Here is a 21,401-nt window from a genome sequence, read left to right on the forward strand (position 1 = left end):
CATAAATGGATTTTTTGCATTATTCCCTCAATATATACAATATACCCAAAGTGCTCATTAATAGATTATCTGCACCCACCTTCCCACAGAACTCCAAAACCTCGGGAGTGCAAAATCCTAATTGGGAAGTATAATTTCACAATCGTTTGCATTCATTAGTGTGGCAAGTTACTGATTTATTTGTAGAAGCCCAAGGCTAAACGGATAGATTAATTGGCAACGGGATAGGTAAAAACCAAGTACACTGCTCAAATCCCAGCCAGAATAACATTGGTGGCAGTTATTCTGATTCTGGAGCGACTCCCATTTCCCAGAGTCTAAAACTATATTGATCTTAGTCTTGAATGCTGACAATGAATGACAATCCATAGGTAGACACAAAATGCTGGAGAACTGCAGATGCTGGCTTAAATCAAAGGTAGACACAAAATGCTGGAGTAATTCAGTTGGACAGGCAGCATCTCTGGAGAGAAGGAATGGGTGACGTTTCGGGTCAAGACCCTACTTCAGACTGAATTTCAGACTGGTCTCAGAAGGGTCTCGACCTGAAACGTCAGGATTTTGTAGGGCACAAAATCTTTGCACGCCTCCGGCGTGACGTATCGCGTACGCACGCGACGTATTGCGGTCGCACACAGGCGTCCTGACCTCATACGTGTAGCGCGTGGTGATGCATGATTATGTCACCGTGCGTAACCATGCGCCGCCGTGCGCGCCCATATGCAATCAGCCCGCCTTTTACGCGTCGTGGATATAAGCGTGCGCGATTTAAAAATTTGCACAGTTTCGTAGAGAAAACTACGTGGTGAACACCAAAATACACTAAACCGGAAAGTGCAAAAGTGAATTGATGCTTCACTTGCAATGACTGCTTGAGTCCCTGGATTGTGGGTAAGGAAGAGGTTAAAAAGACAAATGTTGTATCTCCTACAGCTGGATGAATGAATGACTTGAGAAAGGGTGCAGGAAGCATCTCTGGAGAGAAGCAATGGGTGACGCTTCGGGTCGAAACCCTTCTTCAGACCGAAGTAGAGTCTCGACCCGAAACATCATCCATTCCTTCTCTCCAGAGATGCTGCCTGACCCGCTGAGTTACTCCTGCATTTTGTGTCTATCTTCAATTTAAACCAGCATCTGCAGTTCCTTCCTACAGATTAATTTTGTCTGCAGCATGCTACTATTCATTCACCTCTTTTTTTGAATAGGAGCATTACATCTGCAGTTTTCCAATTGCTAGCACCACTCAAGAAACTGGAACATTTTAGAAAATCACCATAAATATCATAAACTGGGTAAATATCATAAACTGGGTATTCAAATAACATCACGCGCTCCAGACGGCTGTGCTGACGCATGAAGACACATGATGACGCGCGCGACAGTCACGACCGGCCTGTCGTGTAAATGACGGCCAAGTAGGACAGGCCCTAAAGTCTGTACAGACAGCAACCGTAGTCAGAATCGAACCTGGGTTTCTGGCGCTGTAAAGCAGCAACTCCACCGCTGCGCCACCATGCCGCCCTAATCAACCATCAATCAACAAACAACTGAAACATGAGGCCAAACAATTTCCTGATAACCCAGTCTGAAGAAGGGTCCCGACATCAATGATTTGGATGAAGGGATTCAAAGTAACATTAGCAAATTTGCAGATGACACAAAGCTGGGTGGCAGTGTGAACTGTGAGGAGGATGCTATGAGAATGCAGGGTGACTTGGACAGGTTGGGGGAATGGGCGGATGCATGGCAGATGCAGTTTAATGCGGATAAATGTGAGGTTATCCACTTTGGTAGCAAAAACAGGAAGACAGATTACTATCTAAATGATGTCAAGTTGGGAAAAGGGGAAGTACAACGGGATCTGGGGGTCCTTGTTCATCAGTCTATGAAAGTAAGCATGCAGGTACAGCAGGCAGTGAAGTAAGCAAATGGCATGTTGGCCTTTATAACAGGAGGAGTCGAATATGGGAGCAAAGAGGTCCTTCTGCAGTTGTACAGAGCCCTAGTGAGACCACACCTGGAGCATTGTGTGCAGTTTTGGTCCCCTAATTTGAGGAAGAATATTCTTGCTATTGAGGGAGTGCAACGTAGGTTTACAAGGTTAATTCCCGGGATGGCGGGCCTGTCATATGCTGAGAGAATGGAGCGGCTGGGCTTGTACACTCTGGAGTTTAGAAGGATGAGAGGATATCTCATTGAAACATATAAGATTGTTAAGGGTTTGGACATGCTAGAGGCAGTAAACATGTTCTCGATGTTGGGGGAGTCCAGAATCAGGGGCCACAGTTTAAGAATAAGGAGTATGCCATTTAGAACGGAGACGAGGAAACATTTTTTCCTCACAGAGAGTTGTGAGTCTGAGGAATTCTCTGCCACAGAGAGTGGTGGAGGCAGGTTCTCTGGATGCTTTCATGAGAGACCTAGATAGGGCTCTTAAAAATAATAGAGTCAGGGGATATGGGGAGAAGGCAGGAACGGAGTACTGATTGGGGATGTTCAGCCACGATCACATTGAATGGCGGTGCTGGCTCGAAGGGCCGAATGGCCTACTCTTGCACCTATTGTCTATTGTCTATTGACCCAAAATGTCACCTATTTGTGTTCTCCAGAGATGCCGCCTGACTCGCTGAGTTACTCCACCACTCAGTGTCTTTTCATGAGGACCCAAGTGAGTGGCATCAAGAAATCAAGTAGTTAGTCATATAGGTTGTAAGGATAGAGTACAGCTATTGCTGGAAGATATTAGCTGGAGATCATATCTACTCTTTGGTTTCTAGCCTATGTCTGCCTGAAGCAACTGTTGAGTTAGCTTGGCTGAGACAAATTCTATCCCTTTCCCACTTTGGGAATTCTCAGTGCGTTTCAATCAAAACCAACATTCAAAACCAGATTTCCCATTCGGGAGCACAGTGCTTCAAATGATCACTAGCTTTATGTTTCACAAAGAAAATTCAATTACACAGATGTATACTCGGTCCCAAATAAATTATTATAAACAAAGCCACAAGGTGGAGCTCCTTGAATATATTTTCTTACATGTACTTAACCAGAAGCAGGCAGAATCAAATCTCAATTGAACATAATGCTGTCACTGATAAACCTATAAACAATACAACAAATAATAAATGTTCTACCAATAACTATTCTTTAATATTCTAAAAAGGTGTTTATTCTCTTACATTTTGCATACCTTATTTGTTTCTAAAATCAGGGAAATTTTGGAAAAAAGCCTTCATATTCTATGTACACTCAACTATCTCTTCTTTCCAACCCTCCTCTCAGACTCAATGTACGAGATATTTCAGTGAAGACTATGTTCCCCCACCAATACTCCCAGCTTCTATCAAATCCCGGCTTCTATCAAAACAAATTCATTTCTCCTGCCCATTCTTTCTCTTGAAAGTCCTGAAGCATGTTGTTATCTCAAAATTACTCTTTCATCTCTCCCACGATTCATTATTCATGACTGCACTCCACAACAATCAAGCATAGAAACCGTGGGTCGAGTTGATAGAAGAAGATGGCTCCCACATTTGTTGCAAGCAGAAGGGGGAGTGGTGACTCACAGAGGATGAAGTTAAAAAAAAATTTAAAACCCTGCAAGACTGGTTTTCCCTGAATGCTGTGCATTATTAACTCCAGGTTGTGCTGTAATTTGAAAACTGATCTGGAGGAAGAAGCAGATGTCAAGCAGCGGCAGAGGAGCATGGGCCAGTAAGTACGAGGTCCAGCAACCTGCTGGTAAAATGGAGAATAGACAAAGGAAACATATGTGTATGAAGGAACTGCAGATGCTAGTTTATACTGAAGATAGACATAAAATGCTGGAGTAAATCAACGGGTCCGGCAGCATCTCTGGAGAAAAAGGATGGGTAATGTTTCGCGTCGAAACTCTTCTTTAGACTGCAAGTAGAGGAGGGGGGGGGGGAACTGGCGTTAGGAAAAGGTCAGAATAAATCAGGTCTGGTAACAGATGACCAAAGAAAGGTGGAGCCCATTTAGAGCTCCATTTAGAGCTCCACCCTTCCTTGGTCATCTGTTGCTGGCTCTGATTTGTTCTGCCCCTTTTCTACCTCCAGTTCCCCGCCCCCTGCCCCCTCTACTTTCAGTCTGAAGCAGAGTTACGACCTGAAATATCACCCTTCCTTATTCTCCAGAGTCTATTTCGAGTCTATATTTAATTCTACGCCCACCACCACACCCAGTGGTATAGTACTGACAGGTATAAATTTGTCCTTTCAATTGTCGGAACTGCAAATGCAGGTTTATTATTTTAAAAAAGACACAAAGTGCTGGAGTTTCGGCTCGGGGCCCTTCATCAGATTGATTGTGGGCGGGTGGGGAGGGAGAAAACGGGAAGAGAGTAGAGTCAGGACAAAGTGCGGCAGGTAATAGGTTAATACAGATGAGGAGGCTTGTGATATACAGTTCCATGTTCTGCGTTCTGCCACCAAATGCTCAATCCGTGCCTTCAAGTCAGCTCTTCCAACCTTTCTCAACAAATCTTCCTGCTTCTACCCTTACACGTTTCAACTTCTACAAGAAAATGTTGCCTTCAATCCCATCTGTTCTAAACCCATCATCGTCAATCTTTATTTGATTTTGTTTCCGTCCTTATTGTCATATCGTGCAGTCTCATGCAGCTATCTGTAGCCATTGCTTCCAAAACACTGGCCTTCCTGTCCCCAACATAACATTAGATCACTGATCTATTATCAACCCTCCTGACATCTGGTACTTCTATTGCCCGATTCTATCTACTTCGGCAATTCCCACTGGACCTTCAAAGTAGATTTCCTTCTCACGAAACCTTTATTGATGATTTATTTTTTCTTCCCTCTTACTTATGATGTTTTTCCTTCCCTGTTATGGTCAGTGTTTTTGAGCTGTGTGTCTGCAAATGAAAAGAACAGAAATGAGCACATAAGTGGCTCGTCTCAGATCGCTGTTGGTCTCTATCACTTAGCATTTTTACAGCTATCGATCTGTGCTGAAAAAACACTTCCTGGCGGCAGACGGGAAAAAGGCCAATGATCAAAACGGCTGAAGAACATTGATTAGTTGCAATTCCATTGCATGCTTTTTATGTGTACACCAAATATTTGATCTTGTACTCTATAAATATAAACTAAAAATAAATATGTAAGCGTGATTAAATTTTAACAGCAACTTCTTTCCTGAAATGAGTGTACTCTATTATAGGAGCATGTAAGAGTTATGTCTCGTGGACCGTTGCATTAGTCGGATGTTACGGAAATCAAAAACAGAAGTGCTACTGCACACGTTTACTATTCAACGTGGAGGCCATATGGGAGCTCCGATGCGGAGACCACGTGGGAGCTCTGATGTGGAGACGATGAGGGAGCTCCAACACAGAGACCAGGGAGGAGAGCTCCAAAGCAAAGACCACGGGGGAGTTCCGCCACGGGGACTACAGGGGAGCTCCGACACAGAGACCACGGGGGTAGCTCCAACACGGAGACCACGGGGGAACTCCAATGCATAGACCACGTAGGCGTCCGTGGACTTATAGAATTGTAAGTGCGAGTTTACGTAAGTCACTTTTTTTGTAAGTCAGGGAGTGCCTATATTCCTAAATCATTGACTATTTAGGAAATTATATTTTATATCATAGAGATGAGGAAGATAGTTTAACAACAGTGTTGAAATCCTTGCTCGAATTGAACAATCAGTAATACTCATGAGGGCAAACATATGCATACATTACAGGACAACAATATCACACATTGGTGGCGTTTCTACTGTTTTATACCTACTGTTCTGTCAGCGCTCTATCTCAAAACACAGGTGCTCTTTAACAGCAGGCTGATTAATTAAATGACTTCCTCCTTGCATTCCTCGTTTGGTCCATATGGTGCTGTACAACATTTGCACAGTATGCCTGGAATGTAACAATTTGATCCTAATGGGATATTCTAACTTCACTACAAGTATTCTGTTTTTTTCCAGTTTAGCAGATTCCTCCCCACCCCCCCCCCCCAAAAAAAAATGCACCTAGAGAGAATTACTAATTTTGGTTTCAATTAAAAAAAGAGTAAACATTTAGATTGGTAAATTAAAAAAAGTACATTTACTTTTGAACCCGTTTCTACTGGATACATTCCACAGAATATTAGTGATAATGAATACCATTCTTTCACCATTGTGGGAGAATTCCCTCACTGCTTATTAGACCCTGGTGTTTCCTGGTCAAAGCAGGAGAGGATGTAAGCCTATTTGTTTAAGAAGGAACTGCAGATGCTGGAAAATCGAAGGCAGACAAAAATGCTGGAGAAACTCAGCGGGTGAGGCAGCATCTATGGAGCGAAGGAAATAGGCAAAGTTTCAGGCCAAAACCCTTCTTCAGACTGATGTGAGGGTGGGGGGGCGGGAAGAAGAAAGGAAGAGGAGGAGCCAGTGGGCTGAGTGAGGGAGAATTGAGAAGGGGAGGAGAAAGTAAGGACTACCTGAAATTAGAGAAGTCAATGTTCATACCGCTGGGGTGCAAACTGCCCAAGCTAAATATGAGGTGCTGCTCCCCCAATTTACGGTGGTCCTCACGCTGGCCATGGAGGAGGCCGAGGACAGAAAGGTCGGATTCGGAATGGGAGGGGGAATTGAAGTGCTGAGCCACCGGGAGATCAGGATGTAAGCTATTTGGACACTTTAATCCTGATGAGGCAGATTTAAATTGGTTAGTGGGTGTAAGGTTATGATTGCAGGGCAGGTGAGCATAGAGACACAAAGAACTGCAGATGCTGGAATCTTGAGCAAAATGCAAAGTAATGGAGTAACTCATTGGGTCAGGCAACATCTCTGGAAATAGACACAATGTGCTAGAGCAACTCAGCGGGTCAGGCAGCATCTCTGGAGATAGACACAGTGCTAGAATAATTCAGCGGATCAGGCAGAATCTCTGGAGAAAAAAGAAAAATGGCCCATTGTTGGGTGGGGAAGAGGTGATAATGAAGGGATACCAGGATGCAAACAGTGGAACTGGAAGAATGACCAGGATGGGGAGGGGAGGGGGGGAGATGGAGTGAATGAATCCAAACGTCGCCTATGCATGTCCTCCAGACAGGGCCGGCCTTAAGAGATGCGGGGCCCAATTGGGAACAATTTTGGTGAGCCCTAGGTTCCCAGCCAAGGTCTGTAGAATCATAGAAATATAAATATAGTCTATTATAGACTTTATATCTCTATGGTAGAATGGAAAGTAATCAAAATGTGATTACTTGCGAGTTAATGGTCCAAACAGATCTAAGCTACATTTTAATATCAAATTGCATACATGTAAGCCTACAAGTAACAAACAAAATGTGTAGACCACCTCTGAAAAGTACATAGTTACAATACCACTTGTTTTAGTGACAGTGAAATGGGAGAAAAAAAAGCAATTTAATTAACTAGATCCTGGAAAACCAATAACCATTGGCGAAAAACAAGTCCAGGCATTACATTTTGGGCTTCAGCACCATCCTACCCTTCAGGCTTCTACCCCATCGTAACTTAGTTGTGTGTGTGTGTGTTGGTTGTCTGTGCGTTATGTGTATGTGTGTGGGAGGGAAGGAGAGAAGGGAGGGAGGGAGGGAAGGAGAGAAGGGACGGAGAGGACCGGCGGCGGGAGTGGAAGCCGGGGTCCGGGCGGACGGGTGTGAGCCGAGGTTGAGGTTTGTAAATGTTGCTCCAACCCCCGGCCCGGCCCTACCTGTATTGTTCACCGCGTCTACCTGGGGAGAGAGAGGGGTGGAGCCGGGGCTGTGTGTGTGAAGCATGGCGTCTGGAGGAGTGGGAGCGCTGTCCCGGGACCATGAGGGAATGACCCACCTCCCCTTCTCCCCCTTCTCTATTTCCCCTCACACCCCCTCCCCGTCTACCCCTTTCTTCCCCCTCCACCCCTCTACTCTCTCTCCACCCCTATTTCCCCCCTCCACCCTGGGTAGATCTACCCGAGCCGAGAGTAGATGACTCTAACGCGGGGCCCCCTTAGGCGCGGGGCCCAATTGGGAGCAATTGGTCCAATTGGCTTAAGGCCAGCCCTGCCTCCAGAGATGCTGCCTGAATTGTTGAGTTACTCCAGTACTTTGTGTTTAACATTAGATCAAACCAGGCAGGCACTTGAGTGCATAACAAAAAGTGCTGGAGTATCTCAGCAGGATGGGCAGCATCTGTGGAAAAAATGAACAGGTGTCATTTTGGATCGGAATCCTTCTTCAGACTGAACTTGAATTAAGATTAATACATTTTAATAGCGAAAAGCTAATAGATATCGATATACATGGGCATTTAAGAGCACTAGTAGATAAACGACAGGAACTTATGAAGTAACTAGATAACCAAATTTACATCCTTTCTAAGGCAGTTTATGTACAAGATTACGGAAATCAGACTGAAACTGTAAAATGATCAAGTACGATTCACAATTTGTACCGAAGAAAGGATACATTATAACATTGATTCGCAAAACTGTTCCCTTGGATGACTTAGATATCCCATAAAGGGAATATGATGGTGCCTCTATTTGAAAGTTCATTAGTATCACGTGTACCGAGGTATGGTGAAAAACTTTATTTTGCATGTTGGCCAAACAGATCAGATTTACTGTACATAAATACAATCTGGTCAAACTCAAGTACAGTAGTTTAGTATAGTTTTGTTTACAGATACAGCGCAGAAACAGGCCCTTCGTCCCACCGAGTCCGCATCAACCAACGATCCCCGCATATTAACACTATCCTACACACACACACACAAACACACACTAGGGACAGTTTACATTTATACAGAGCCAATTAACCTACAAACCTGTGTGGGTGGAAACCGAAGAACTCAGAGAAAACTGACGCGGTCATGGGGAGAACGTACAAACTCCATACAGACAGCACCCGTAGTGTATCGAACCTGGGTCTCTGGTGTCGAAAGTGCTGTAAAGCAGCTACTCTACTGCTGCGCCACCTTGCCGCCATTATGTACGTAGAGCAAAGGGGATGATACAGAGTGAAGAATAGAGTTCTCAACATTGTAGCGCATCAGTTCCAGAGACAAAGTCCCATGTCCCAAATGCGATGGAGGTGAATTTGGGCAGAAGCCTTCCTTATAGGAGGATCATTCAGAAGCCTGATGAGGCAGTTCCTGAGTCTGGTGGTGCACACGTTTGAGATTCTGTAACTTCTGCTGGACAAGAGCAGGGAGTTGGAGGAATGATTGGGGTGGGAGAAGTCTTTGATTATGTTGGTTCCTTTTCTGAGGCAACGTAGAGTGTAGATGGAGTAATTGAAGGGAAGTCTGGTCTGCGTGATGGACTGGCTACACCTACAACTCTCTGCAATTTCTTGTAATCTTGCGTAGAGCTGTTCCCAAACCAAGTTGTGATACAACCTGACATCATATTTTCTATGGCGCATCTATAAAAGTTTGTAAGCTTCATTGAAGGCATGGCAAATTTCCTCAGTCACCTCAGGTAGTAGATGCATTGGTGTGCCTTCTTGGCTGTTGCATCAGTGTGGTAAGTCCATGATAGATCATCGGCAATATTAATACTAAGGAACTTGAAGCTCTCAACCATTTCCACTTTGGAACCATTGATGCTAATTGGGGCATGTACTCCACCATGCTTCCTGAAGTTGATAACTAGCTCCTTTGTCTTGCTTACACTGAGGGAAATATTATTCTCCCGACTCCATGTTACTAAGTCCTCTATCTCCTTCCTATACTCTATTTCATCATTTAGATGAATAAAAGGTTATTTCACGAAACTATATAAAAATCTAGAAACAAAGAACTGCAGATGCTGGTGAATACACAAAAGGGCACAAAGTGCCGGAGTAATCAGCAGGTCAAGCAGTATCTCTGGTGAACATGGATAGTCTGAAGAAGGGTCTCGACCCAAAATGTCACCTATCCATGTCCTCTCGGGTTGCTGCTTAACTTGCTGAGTTACACCAGCACTTTGCGTCCTTTTTATAAAAATCGAAGCTGGCTCGACAGGGTTAATGCTGAAAGGCTGCTTCTGCTACCTAGGGACATAGTCTTAGGCTAATGAGTATGATATTTAGTATGTAAATTGGTGAAAATGTCTTTGCTCTGAGAGCCATGAATCTTTCGGATGCTTGACTTCAAGCTGTGGCTGCCTCGGCATTGAATATATACAAAGCTGAGATTAATTGAGTTTGGAACCAAGGGTAACAAAGAGATTGGGACTGGGCAGTAAATAGACTCAAGATCAAGAATCAGACATGTGCCAGGGCTCGATCTTGACTAGGGGTGCCACTGTCTCTACAGGGTTTGTGACCATGTGGGTTTTCTCCAGCTTCTCCAGTTTCCCCCGCATTTAAAAGATGTGTAGGTTTGTAGGTTACTTGGATTCTGTAAATTATCCTTATTGTGTAGGATAGAACTAGTGTACGGGGATCACTGGTTGGTGTTGGCCAAAGGGCCTATTTCCATGTTGTATCTCTAAACTAAGCTGAATGATGACAATGAATAATGAAACATTGGGGTTAATGTTAGGGTTGAAAAGCTATATGTCTTAGTTCTGCTCCTATTTTATATATCTTAATATCCCCTCTATATATTGTGTAACTTTACCTTATTTGCTTAATTGACTTACTGTATTGAATGATGTATCGATAAAATAAATCCATCTTTACTTATACTGAGTACCACTAAAATCCTTAGTTGGGGATACAGGAATCAATTTCCATTAGGGTGAATATACACCAAAGGTTGGCATACAGGACTGACTCCCAGTTTTCAGCAGACCTGACCCAGTGGGACTTTCTGTAAAATATTAAGTAATGTGGGGCACAGTGGCACAGCGATAGAGTGGCTGCTTTACAGAGCCAGAGACCCGGGTTCGATCCTGACTATGGGTGCTGTCTGTACGGAGTTTGTACGTTCTCTCTGTGACCACGTTGGCATTCTCTGGCAGCTCTGGTTTCCTCCCACACTCCAATGATGTATAGGTTTTTAGGTTAAATGACTTCAGTAAAAATTGTACCTAGCGTGTAGGATAGTGCTAGTGCACAGGGTGATGGAAGGTCGGTGCGGACTTGGTGGGTCGAAGGGCCTGTTTCCGCACTGTATCTCTAAAGTAAAGTAATTGCTGTGATAATATTTTCATCTTTAAATTTATGGACGGGGTCGTGAACAATGTAGTAGTGCGACTATAGTTTCAATTAGGTGGGGAAATGGGCTGTGCCTCGTGTAATCAATTCTACCCAAACGTTTGCACAAATCCACAGAAAGATTGCAATTTTTCTACCCAAGACCATAAGAAATTTGGGGCCTAGTGGTATGATAAATTAAACCCCAGATTATACAAAGGCTATGCCATTTAATGGTAATGTTTGGCCCAGAGGCTGTATCATTAAATCTATTCTAGGGTGTAATACAGAGACAATAAAGTCTTTGGACTCTCACAGACTACCCATGCTGTGCTATTATGTAATTACTGCTTTTGTTACAGCATTAACTAGTAACATTTACTGAATTAAGGATAGTGCTATAAATCCTCAAGTTCTCCGTAACATTAAATGTTATTTTGACAGAAATTTATTAAGATTGTTCCAATAAAAGGTCACTAAACTGCAATGTTAATTTCATTTCTCTTTTCCCCTCTCTCATATATATATCGCAACAAAATATATATATAACATTTCCTAAGGATTTCCAGAATTTTCTGACTTTCTTTCAATCTAAAATAGTCCGTTCAGTTGTTGCAATCGTTAAATATAAAAATCGAAATAACAGCTTAATTGATCATAATTCTGAAATCAAATATCCATTCTTTGTTCATTTTATATCCAAATCGTTTACTGCAGAGGTTTTAATAACAGACAAACATGAATCTGTGATTATAAAATTAATGCAAGAAATTATTTTAAAATGAGCTAACTGTATCAACAACTTTCTGACAATCAGCTTCTCATTTCCCTTCTAAAGTGTGGAAGTTGCTGTTAAAATTCAACTCAGGCCGTCATGCTTCACCAGTCAAACAATAATTGATAGAGGCTATCTTTGAGGCAAACATGCATTGTGCAGACACTGAACTTGAAGTTCTGACTAGTTCCTGTTATAACCAATTGGAAATTCAGCAAGGAAAGAAAGATATGTTTTGTTGCAAATTATACTTTTTTTTTACATGTTTCAGGGAAATTGCTGCTTGGGTATTGGAGCCCATCTTGACATTAGATTGCATGACATCTATTCTTTCAGGCATTGCTAAATCCGATTTTGACTTTACCTGGAACGGATTGCACTGGGGAACATTTGCAGGTGAAATCCCATGGGATGCAAACATTGTTCAGTGCACAACCTTGCATTATTAATATTGGCACATGTGAATCTAGCCTATCGGGCACACACTAAATGACATTGTTATTTGCACAACATATATTTTCATAGTCATAGCATTATACAGCACAGACACAGTCCCTTCAGCCCAACTGATTCATGCTGACTCAGAGCCATATCTAAACTAATCTCATGTGCCTACATTCAGCCAATATCCCTTTAAACGTTGTCTATCCATGTACATGTCCATCACCTGCACTGAGGTAACTTGCAGATCATTGTTGACCGGCATGGCACACCGTGCTGGCTCGTTGCCTTTCTCACTACTTAAAGGGTCGTTTGATTGACAATAGGAGAACCTGTGGGAGAGATAAGGGGAAAGCTTGGATTGCTTTCCTGTGTTATAATCATCCCTCTCTCACCTTCCATGCTACTGAAACCAACTTGTTTTCTCTTTTTCCCCAGTTCTCATGAATGTAATTCTCTTTTTCCTGTCCCACCTGCTTTGAGTATCTGGCAATTTATGTTTTAGTTCAGATTTCCAGCGGTTGCAGCTTTTTTTTCATCTTTATGACAGAAATCTTGTTCAGTTCGTTGTACAAATGCATATCCATAGTTCAAGCTATTAGTCCAAGCACATCGTAGAATTAATTAATCTTTCTCAGCACCTGCATTTACTCATGCTTGGCTTCACAATCGACTATAGGTCAAACGTTCAAGATGGACTAGATGAAAGTAGCAATTTCCCTAAAAGCTCTAAAGGCTGAGAGGTGACCTTATAGGGATATATACATTTATGAAAAACACAGATAGGGTAGTTAGCTAGAATTTTATTTTCCCAGGCAGTTATATCAAAACCAAGAAGATGTAAGGAAGGAGTTTTAAAAGGAATTTAAGAGAAGGCAAAGTTTTTATTTACACAGAGAGTGGTGGATGTCTGGAACTTGCTGCCAGAGGAGATTGTAGAATCAAATACAATTACCACATTAGGCAAGCACTTGAACAGGAAAGGTACAGACGGATACAGACCTGATGTGAACCAAAAGGAGGTCTGCTTGGATATGGTGGGCCAAAAGGCAGCTTACAACCCAGCAGTATGAATATTGATTTCTCTAACCTTTGCAGACCCTCTCTCTCCGTCCCTCCCCCACCCTAGTCGCCGTACTAGTTTCATCGTTGTCCTGCTGACTTTCACTGTTTGCATCGCTCGTTATCACCTTCCTCACAACCAACAATGGATTACTGTAGACTCCACCTTTCCCGGTTCATCGTTTTTTGCATATCTCTCATTCAATTATGCTACGTACCTTTTCATATCTCTCGTTTCCCTCTCCCCTGATTCTCAGTCTGAAGAGGGGTCTCGACCCAAAACGTCACCTATTCTTTTCATCCAGAGATGCTGCCTGACACACTGAGTTACTCCAGCTTTTTATTGCAGTTATCTTCTGGCTAGTTTCTGTGTTGTACCCAATCTGACCATTCTGATCCGAGCTTTTCCTTTGATTGGATATCACACAAAAAAAGCTTTTCCCTGTAGCTCAGTGCACGTGACAATAAACTAGACTAAACTAACAAAACTAAATCTATGACTCTAATCTGATGGGGCACTCCTGAAGTGCCCAGGCTGCTCTGTAAATGACAGGGACTGCTTTCCTCAGCAGTTATCTTTGGGATATTCATACAATGGGTGGCTCAATAGTAACATTACTGGCAGCACTGTTTACAGGAGGCAGAAGTAGTCACTCAGGGTAAGTTGGGGTCTTCAGAGCAGACATGGCTTTCAGTGGAAGGACATTCTTCCAGAGAGACATGGTCTTAGGCCTGGACCTCTCTCATGAATGTACTCACTGAAAATGAAAATCAAAATGCTGCTGATGCTGGAAATCTGAAAGAAAAGAGAAAGTGCAGGGAAACACTCAGCTGGTCTGCGGACAGAGAAAACGAGCAATCGTTTCAAGGTTGATAGCCCTTCATCAGTACTGGGAAAGAGAGGAAAGCAAAGTAACCACAGGGGATGCACACCTGTCCTTTCATGTCTTTCCTGGCCACATTCCTGAGATCTAAATGATCCATCCACCTGAAGCAACAATTCTTCCAATATAGTGTACTCTTAATTTGGAGTTATCATTGCTGTCACTTCCACTCTGGGCAGACTGGAATAAGGATAGACACACACACAAAACAATATATATTTCTGCATCCTGTGACCTAACAACTTAATGAACCCACAAGACTTCTCTGAAAGATGTTTAAGGTGAGGGCAGAAAGATTTAATAGGAACCTGTGAGGTAACCTTTGTTTTTACTCAGAAAGGGTGGTGGGTATATGGGACAAGCTGCTGGAAGAGGTAGTTGGGACAGATACTATCACAACATTTTAGAAACATTTAAGACAGGTACATGGATAGGACAAGTTTAGAAGGGCCAAATGCAAGCAGGTGAGACTAGTGTAGATGGGACGTTGGTCAGTGTGGGAAAGTTGGGTTGAAGGGCCTGTTTCCATGGTGTATGACTCTATGTGGAATGCAAGAGCCTGATCTGTGGAAACTGAAATTACGTTGAAGATGGAAAAGCGCTACTGAGAGATGGAGAACAGGCAATTGTGTAGAAAAGATGGGTTAAGAGATAGATGCATAGAAGGATACCAAAGGTAGAAAGGAAAACTCGGATCCGGGGTGCTTGGATTAACTGAAATTCGCAGAGGTTTAGTGCTGAAACTCATTAGAGGAAAAATTAGTGATTAAGGCAGAACTATTGTATAAATGTCAATAGCATCAACAAACAGAATATGGCTCATGGGAGCAAGAATTAATTGTTGACACGGGGCTCAATAATCTGGAAAGTTGGAAAGTTGTTATTGCCCCAGTCACTGGAATACATACATGTGTATGACAGGAGCAAAATTGGCAAAGAGAACAAGTGAACTCACAATACAATATTATTAAAGACAAGAAATCTTTAGACTTTAGAGACTTTTATAGATACAGTGCGGAAACAGGCCCTTAGGCCCACTAAGTCCAAGCCGACCAGTGATCACCCTGTACACTAGCACTATCCTACACACAAGGGACAATTTACAATTCACATAAGCCAATTAACCCACAAACCTGTATCTTTGGAATGTGTGGAGGAAACATTCCAAGCACCAATGGAAAACCCACATGGTCACAGGGAGAATATACAAACTCCTTACAGACATCACCCATAGTCAGGATTGAACTAAGGTCTCTGGTGCTGTAAGGCAGCAACTATACCGTTGTGCCACTGTGCCGCCCCTCCAGAAAAAAAAATTAATAAACTAGGAAAACAATTTATGCGCAGGGATTCATTGAAATAATTTAAGGATTACTTGCACATCCATACAATTAAACTAATACAGGAAGATTACCATGCCAGGCTCAGGAAGAAGTGACATTTTATTAGGTGTTGACATCAGATCAGAGATTAATGGAAGTTTTTGGCAAGAGATAAACTACAATTGACTAAACAATGATTAAATGATTAAACTCAGCAAAAAACAGTGGGAAAGAATCACCTCAAATATTATATTCTATACAGTATGTGCAAAACACTTCCAAAATTCAGTTCCAATGATTTAATGAGCTGAATTTCCAAAGTGGAGTGTACTGTGTTTGCATTTTTGTATTGTCTGTTTAGAGTATGCAACCGATGACAAATTTCTACCCAAATGCAGGGATAATGGAAAATAAAAACAATGGCAGGAAGCAAGCTGTTGAGAGCAAACTCGACAAAAATAAACTTTGAGCAAGCATCCATTTTTGAATGGGAGAAATGGAGAGGAATAAATGCTAATTGGTTTGGAATGAGGCAAAATGCGCGAATTTGATGAAAACATTATAGAGAAAGGTGTGTTGAGAAATTTATAAAACATTTTTAAACACGCACTCTGTGCACAAGTAGAGGAACTGGAAACTAGCCTAAGCAGTTTTTTTCTGCTTGACAAGAGTTCATTTCTTCTGGTTAATGAGCCTGTCCCACTTAGGCGATTTTTTTGGCAACTGTCATAGTCGTAGGTCACCGAAAAAAGGGCGACTGCACCCCCCCCTACGACAATGTCTACAACAATATCTACAACAACCTACCTCCTGGTCGACGTCATGATACATCAAGCTACCGACAACCGGCCTCACCTAAGACAACCCACATCCACCCGCGACAAGCTACGACAAGGTAAGACAATTCAGTCGCCGGTATCTGTCTCCGGTTGACATAGTCACCAATGGAATTCACTGAAGTCAGCACGGGCGTCAACCTACGTCATCCTGGCGACAGTACCTACACCGGGCTACGATCGTTGGCATTAAGCCCACGGGCGCCGACTGTCGCCGAAAAGTTTTGAACATTTCAAAATCCCACGGTGACCAGAAAAAAGGTATGACTCTTTGAGCGACTGAGGAGACTATACAGGCGACACCCCTGCGACCATGTGGCGACAGCCTAGTCACCTAAAAAATCACTTAAGTGGGACAGGGGCATAAGTTTCTATACTTTTCTCACTTTAATTAAGTTATTTTCTGCGTTTTGTATTTAGTTAACACATTGCACAAAAGCTTTCCCCTGCTTTTAATATTGCTTTATTCATATTGAAATAAAGTTAACAAGAAGCAATTGCAGTGCTGGTAACTGTTGCTTCACCACATAATAACATAATCCATAATAATTCACGTAAGTATCCCAGCTCCCTTATAACATAATAAACGGCATGGAAACAAGCCATTCAGTACGCCCAGCCTGCTTTAACCATTAAGCAAAGTAGAGAGTCAGAGTCTCATACAGCGTGGAAACAGGCCCTTCAGTCCAACTTGCCCATGCTGACCAACATCCCAACAGCTACACGAGTCCCACCTGTCTTCGCTTAGTCCATAACCCTCTAACCCCTGTCCTATTCATGTACCTGTCCCATTGTCTCTTAAATGTTTTGATAGTCCATGTCTCAACCATCTCCTCCGGCAGCTTCTTGCATAAACCCACCATCATTTGTGTAAAAATGTTACCCCACAGGTTCCTATTAAACCTTCCTCCCTCACCTGAAACCTATGTCTTCTGGTTCTCGTTTACCTGGTTACCTGATTGTCTGGTTACCTGCTCTGGGCAAAAGTCTCTGTGCAATAACCTGATTTATTCCTCTCATAATGGTGTGCTATAAGATCACCCCTCATCCTCTTATTCACCACCAATTAACACTAATTCTATTTTATTTTCCCATTGTCCCTTCAACTACCCACCTGCCCCCCCCCCCCCCCCCCCCCGCCCCCCGCCCACCCCACTTCCACTCAGCCACCCTCTCCCTCCCCCCCCCCCCCCCAGATTTTACCACGCACCTCGACATATTGAGCATATTGCTGGAATTAAGAGGCAGCAGCTCTTCTAACAGCATCACCTTGCCACTAAGTATAAACAAACCATTGGACTCTTTGACGTGCATTTATGTTACCCTGAAAAAGTGCCTGCTCTACTTTCTTTCAAAAGCCCCATCGAATTAACCTTTTGCTCCAATACCTCCAGTTGGTTTGGTGTCAAATATTGTTTGACAATGCACTCATGAAGCAATTTGGGGTGTTTCACGACACAATAAAATTTGTGAGCATATCACCAATGAGATAATGACAAGATCTGATCATTCAAACACTTACCTGTTGGACATCCTGCTGGAAGACACACAGCTGAAGCCGTTGATGTAGTCGCACCTTACGGTGTTGCCAAATGCTTTCAAGCCTTCGTTGGTGGTGCAACACTTCATGTACAATGTCCAAGACCCGATGAACTGCTTTGGAATAGTTTGCAGTTGCAGTGAGGGAGTCAGAATTTCCTGGGCTTAAAGGTCGCTGCAGTACATCGAGAAGAGCTTTGCCATCCTGACTCACCTGCAGCAAATATAAAGACTTCAGCATCGAGTATTGTATCCTGGTACTAATTATTCACCAGGATTTAGTTTAGTTTACAGATACAGAGTGGGAACAGGCCCGTATAAACACCGTACAAACAGTACCCTTATTCAGGATCGAACCTGGCTCTCTGGCGCTGTAAAGCAACAACTCCATTATGTCACCCCTAACGATACAGCATGGAAACAGGCCCTTCGGCCCACCGAGTTAATACCAACCATCTAGTTCATACTAGTTCTATGTTATTCCACTTTCTCACTCACTCTCTATGCACTAGGGGGCAATTTACAGTAGCCAATTAAACCACAAACCCACACGTCCTTGGGATGCAGGTGGAAACTGGAGCAACCAAAGGATATCCATGTGGTCACTGGGAGAATGTGCAAACTCCACACACAGATGGCACCTGAGGTCAGGATTGAACCCGGGACTCTGGTGCTGTGAGGCAGCAGCTCTCCCGGCTGCTCCACTATGCCGCCTTTGCAAGTTGATTTAGTTGACTTGTAATTGTAATTAAATTGCAATAAGCAGAAGATAGTAACAAAGAAAGCAATCCAATTACCTTATTGGCACAAGAGACTGCAGATGCTAGAACCTTAAGCAAAACACCAAGTGCTGGAGGAACTCAGCTGATCAGGCAACATTTGTGGTGGGAATGGTCATATGATGTTTCAGGTTAAGATGCTTATCCAGTCTGACAAAGGGTCCTGACCCGAAACATTGTCCATTTCCTCCACAGATGCTGCCAGACTTGCTGATTTCCTCCAGCACTGTGTGTTTTGCCAATTACGGTTCCTTTTCCAAATACAGCAAATGTTTCTTTACCTCTGCATACGCCTGTGTGATCTGCTCATACAGAGTTTGATGGTGGTGAATGGCAATCTCCAAGTCTTGCATTTCGGATGGAAGTCCCCCCTCGGCACAGGTTTTGCACCAGATATCAACACTTGATAAATACTAGAAGAAAACATAAATAGTAACTGCTAAGAAAAAAATTGTGAAGTGAAAAACTATGAAATGGAAGACTACAACAATTTCAGTTTAATATAATTATTGTCATGTGTACTAAGGTACAGTGAAAAGCTTTCATAGATTGTTCAGTCAGTGAAAAAACTATACATGATTACAATCAAGTCATCTACAGTGTACAGGAACATGATAAAGATAATAATGTTCAGTGTAAGATAAATTCCAGTAAGGTCTGATAAAAGATAATCCAAGGGCCTCCAGTCAGGTAGATGGGAGGAAAGGGCCGCTCTCTGGTTGGTTTGGATTACAGTATCCAGACCAGTAATAGGTTCTCTAGTAATTTTAAAAGATAATTTAAAAAGGAGAAAATTGCCAAGTTGTAGGAAAATGGCAAAGGAATGGGATTGATTGAAAAGTTCTATTTTAAAGAAATCTAATAAACACAGTAAGGAAGGAAGGTAGTTTCAGGTCAGACAGGCTGAATGCCATTCCTGTGGATTTTCTTCACACTATTTACCTTGCTGCAAAGCAAAACATAGAATTGAATGTTTAAGAAGTGTTTATAACACAGGTTGAAATCAACGAGGCAGATGAATCTGACCAGGTACACAGATAGAAAAGGTTGAGAGGGATATTGGCCAAACGTGGACAGATGCCACTAGTGTAGATGAGGTATTTTGGTCAGAATGGGCAAGTTGGGCCGAAGGGCTTGTTTCCACGCTGTATGACTCCATAGCTTGCATGTCCCTTGGTTCAGATTCTGTCTGCCACCAGCTTTCATCTGTTTTCTCTAGTTGGTGTGGGCCCTAGTCAGCCTCACAATTAAAATAACACATGGGTACGCAGTTGCGTCAGGATCGGTTGAGAGTGGTTCTCGGACAAAGATGATTGTGCATTTAAATGTTAATCCAAAACAGTTAGCTGTGCAGTAGAACACTGACCAGAGCCAGTTCATTTTCCCAAATACAAAGCCATATGATCCATTGGTGGACAGGGACCAACAGATAACTGTAGATCACCCTGATCCTGAAGAAATAGGGAATGAACAGAAGTGAATTCTAGAAAGTGATTAAAAAAATGTAAAGCCTGTATTCAAATGCAAATTTATCATTATATCCTAAGGAAATAGTTAAAGGGGAAAGAATACGTACTATATTTTACATAATTGTCATGTCACCTCGTTACAATGGACTTCTACAGAATAATGAGACACTTCACTGCCCTTTACAAGGAATCTAAAATGTATATATTTTATTACAGAAGCAATACAAAATAGCCCATTGAATGCCCGAAGGATCAACAAAGGCAATAATGAATTGTTTTTGAAGAGAGCCTTTAATGTAGTAAAACGTCAAGGCATTTCAAAAGAGCATTGACAGAGAAACTAACCACTGATTCACGGATGATGATTTTGCGATTGGTGACTAAAAATATTATCATGGGAGTCTGCAGGAGATAAAGGAGGCGTTTTAAAGATGCAGAAACATTTTTTTAATAGAGAATTTCAGAGATAGGCCGGAACTAACAAAAATACAATTGTCAGTGCAAACTTATTAAATTCAATAGGCAAATTGGGAGAGGCATACAGGTGTCCATAGTATATGTCTGCTTACTTTCACAAAGCACGGTCAAGACATTTGGATTTTATATATACAGGAGAAATTGTATTCCCATAGTAACACAATTAGACTTTAACATTACACAGTAGCCTGGGTATAATATTCAAAATATTTTGCATATTTTAAGCATTATAGTTCTTTAGATTGGACAAAATGGGTCAGAGGCTCAATGCATGATAACAATTTTGGCCAAAAATGTACAGAGCCAGAGAGGTCGTAGTGATACAGAAGGAAACAGGCCATTCGGCCCATCAAGCCTACCATTTAAATAAATCTTATTTTAATCCCACATTCTCATCAACTCCAGAATCTACCACTCATTGACACACTAGGGGCAATTATAGGCTACCAATTTAAAGTATTGGACTTACATAAGTTCATAAATTCTCAGAGCAGAATTAGGCCATTCGGCCCATCAAGTCTACGCTATTCTATCATGGCTGATCTATCTAACCCTCTCAACTCATACTCCTGTCTTCTTCCCATAACCTCTGAGACCCTTATGATTCAGGAATCGGTTAATCTCCACCTTAACTTGACTTGGCCTCCACAGCCATCTGTGGCAATGAATTCCACAGATTCACCACCCTCTGACTAAACAAATTCCTCCTCAT

At 42.4% G+C, this 21,401-nt stretch overlaps 1 protein-coding gene across 5 annotated transcripts in view; it reads right to left on the bottom strand.

Moving 5' to 3' along the window:
• Window positions 1–21,401, bottom strand: part of kalrn (kalirin RhoGEF kinase) — a 612,442-nt gene that overhangs the window by 304,828 nt on the left and 286,213 nt on the right. For all 5 annotated transcript variants that reach the window (XM_033024025.1, XM_033024026.1, XM_033024024.1 and 2 more), the window contains exons 8-9: window positions 19,025–19,156; window positions 17,948–18,178 (exon numbers count right to left, since the gene is read on the bottom strand). In XM_033024025.1, coding sequence (XP_032879916.1) covers window positions 17,948–18,178; window positions 19,025–19,156 — 363 coding nt within the window. The remainder of the gene's footprint in view (window positions 1–17,947; window positions 18,179–19,024; window positions 19,157–21,401) is intronic.

This window comes from Amblyraja radiata, chromosome 7, assembly GCF_010909765.2.
Source record: "Amblyraja radiata isolate CabotCenter1 chromosome 7, sAmbRad1.1.pri, whole genome shotgun sequence".
Taxonomy (NCBI): Eukaryota; Metazoa; Chordata; class Chondrichthyes; order Rajiformes; family Rajidae; genus Amblyraja; species Amblyraja radiata.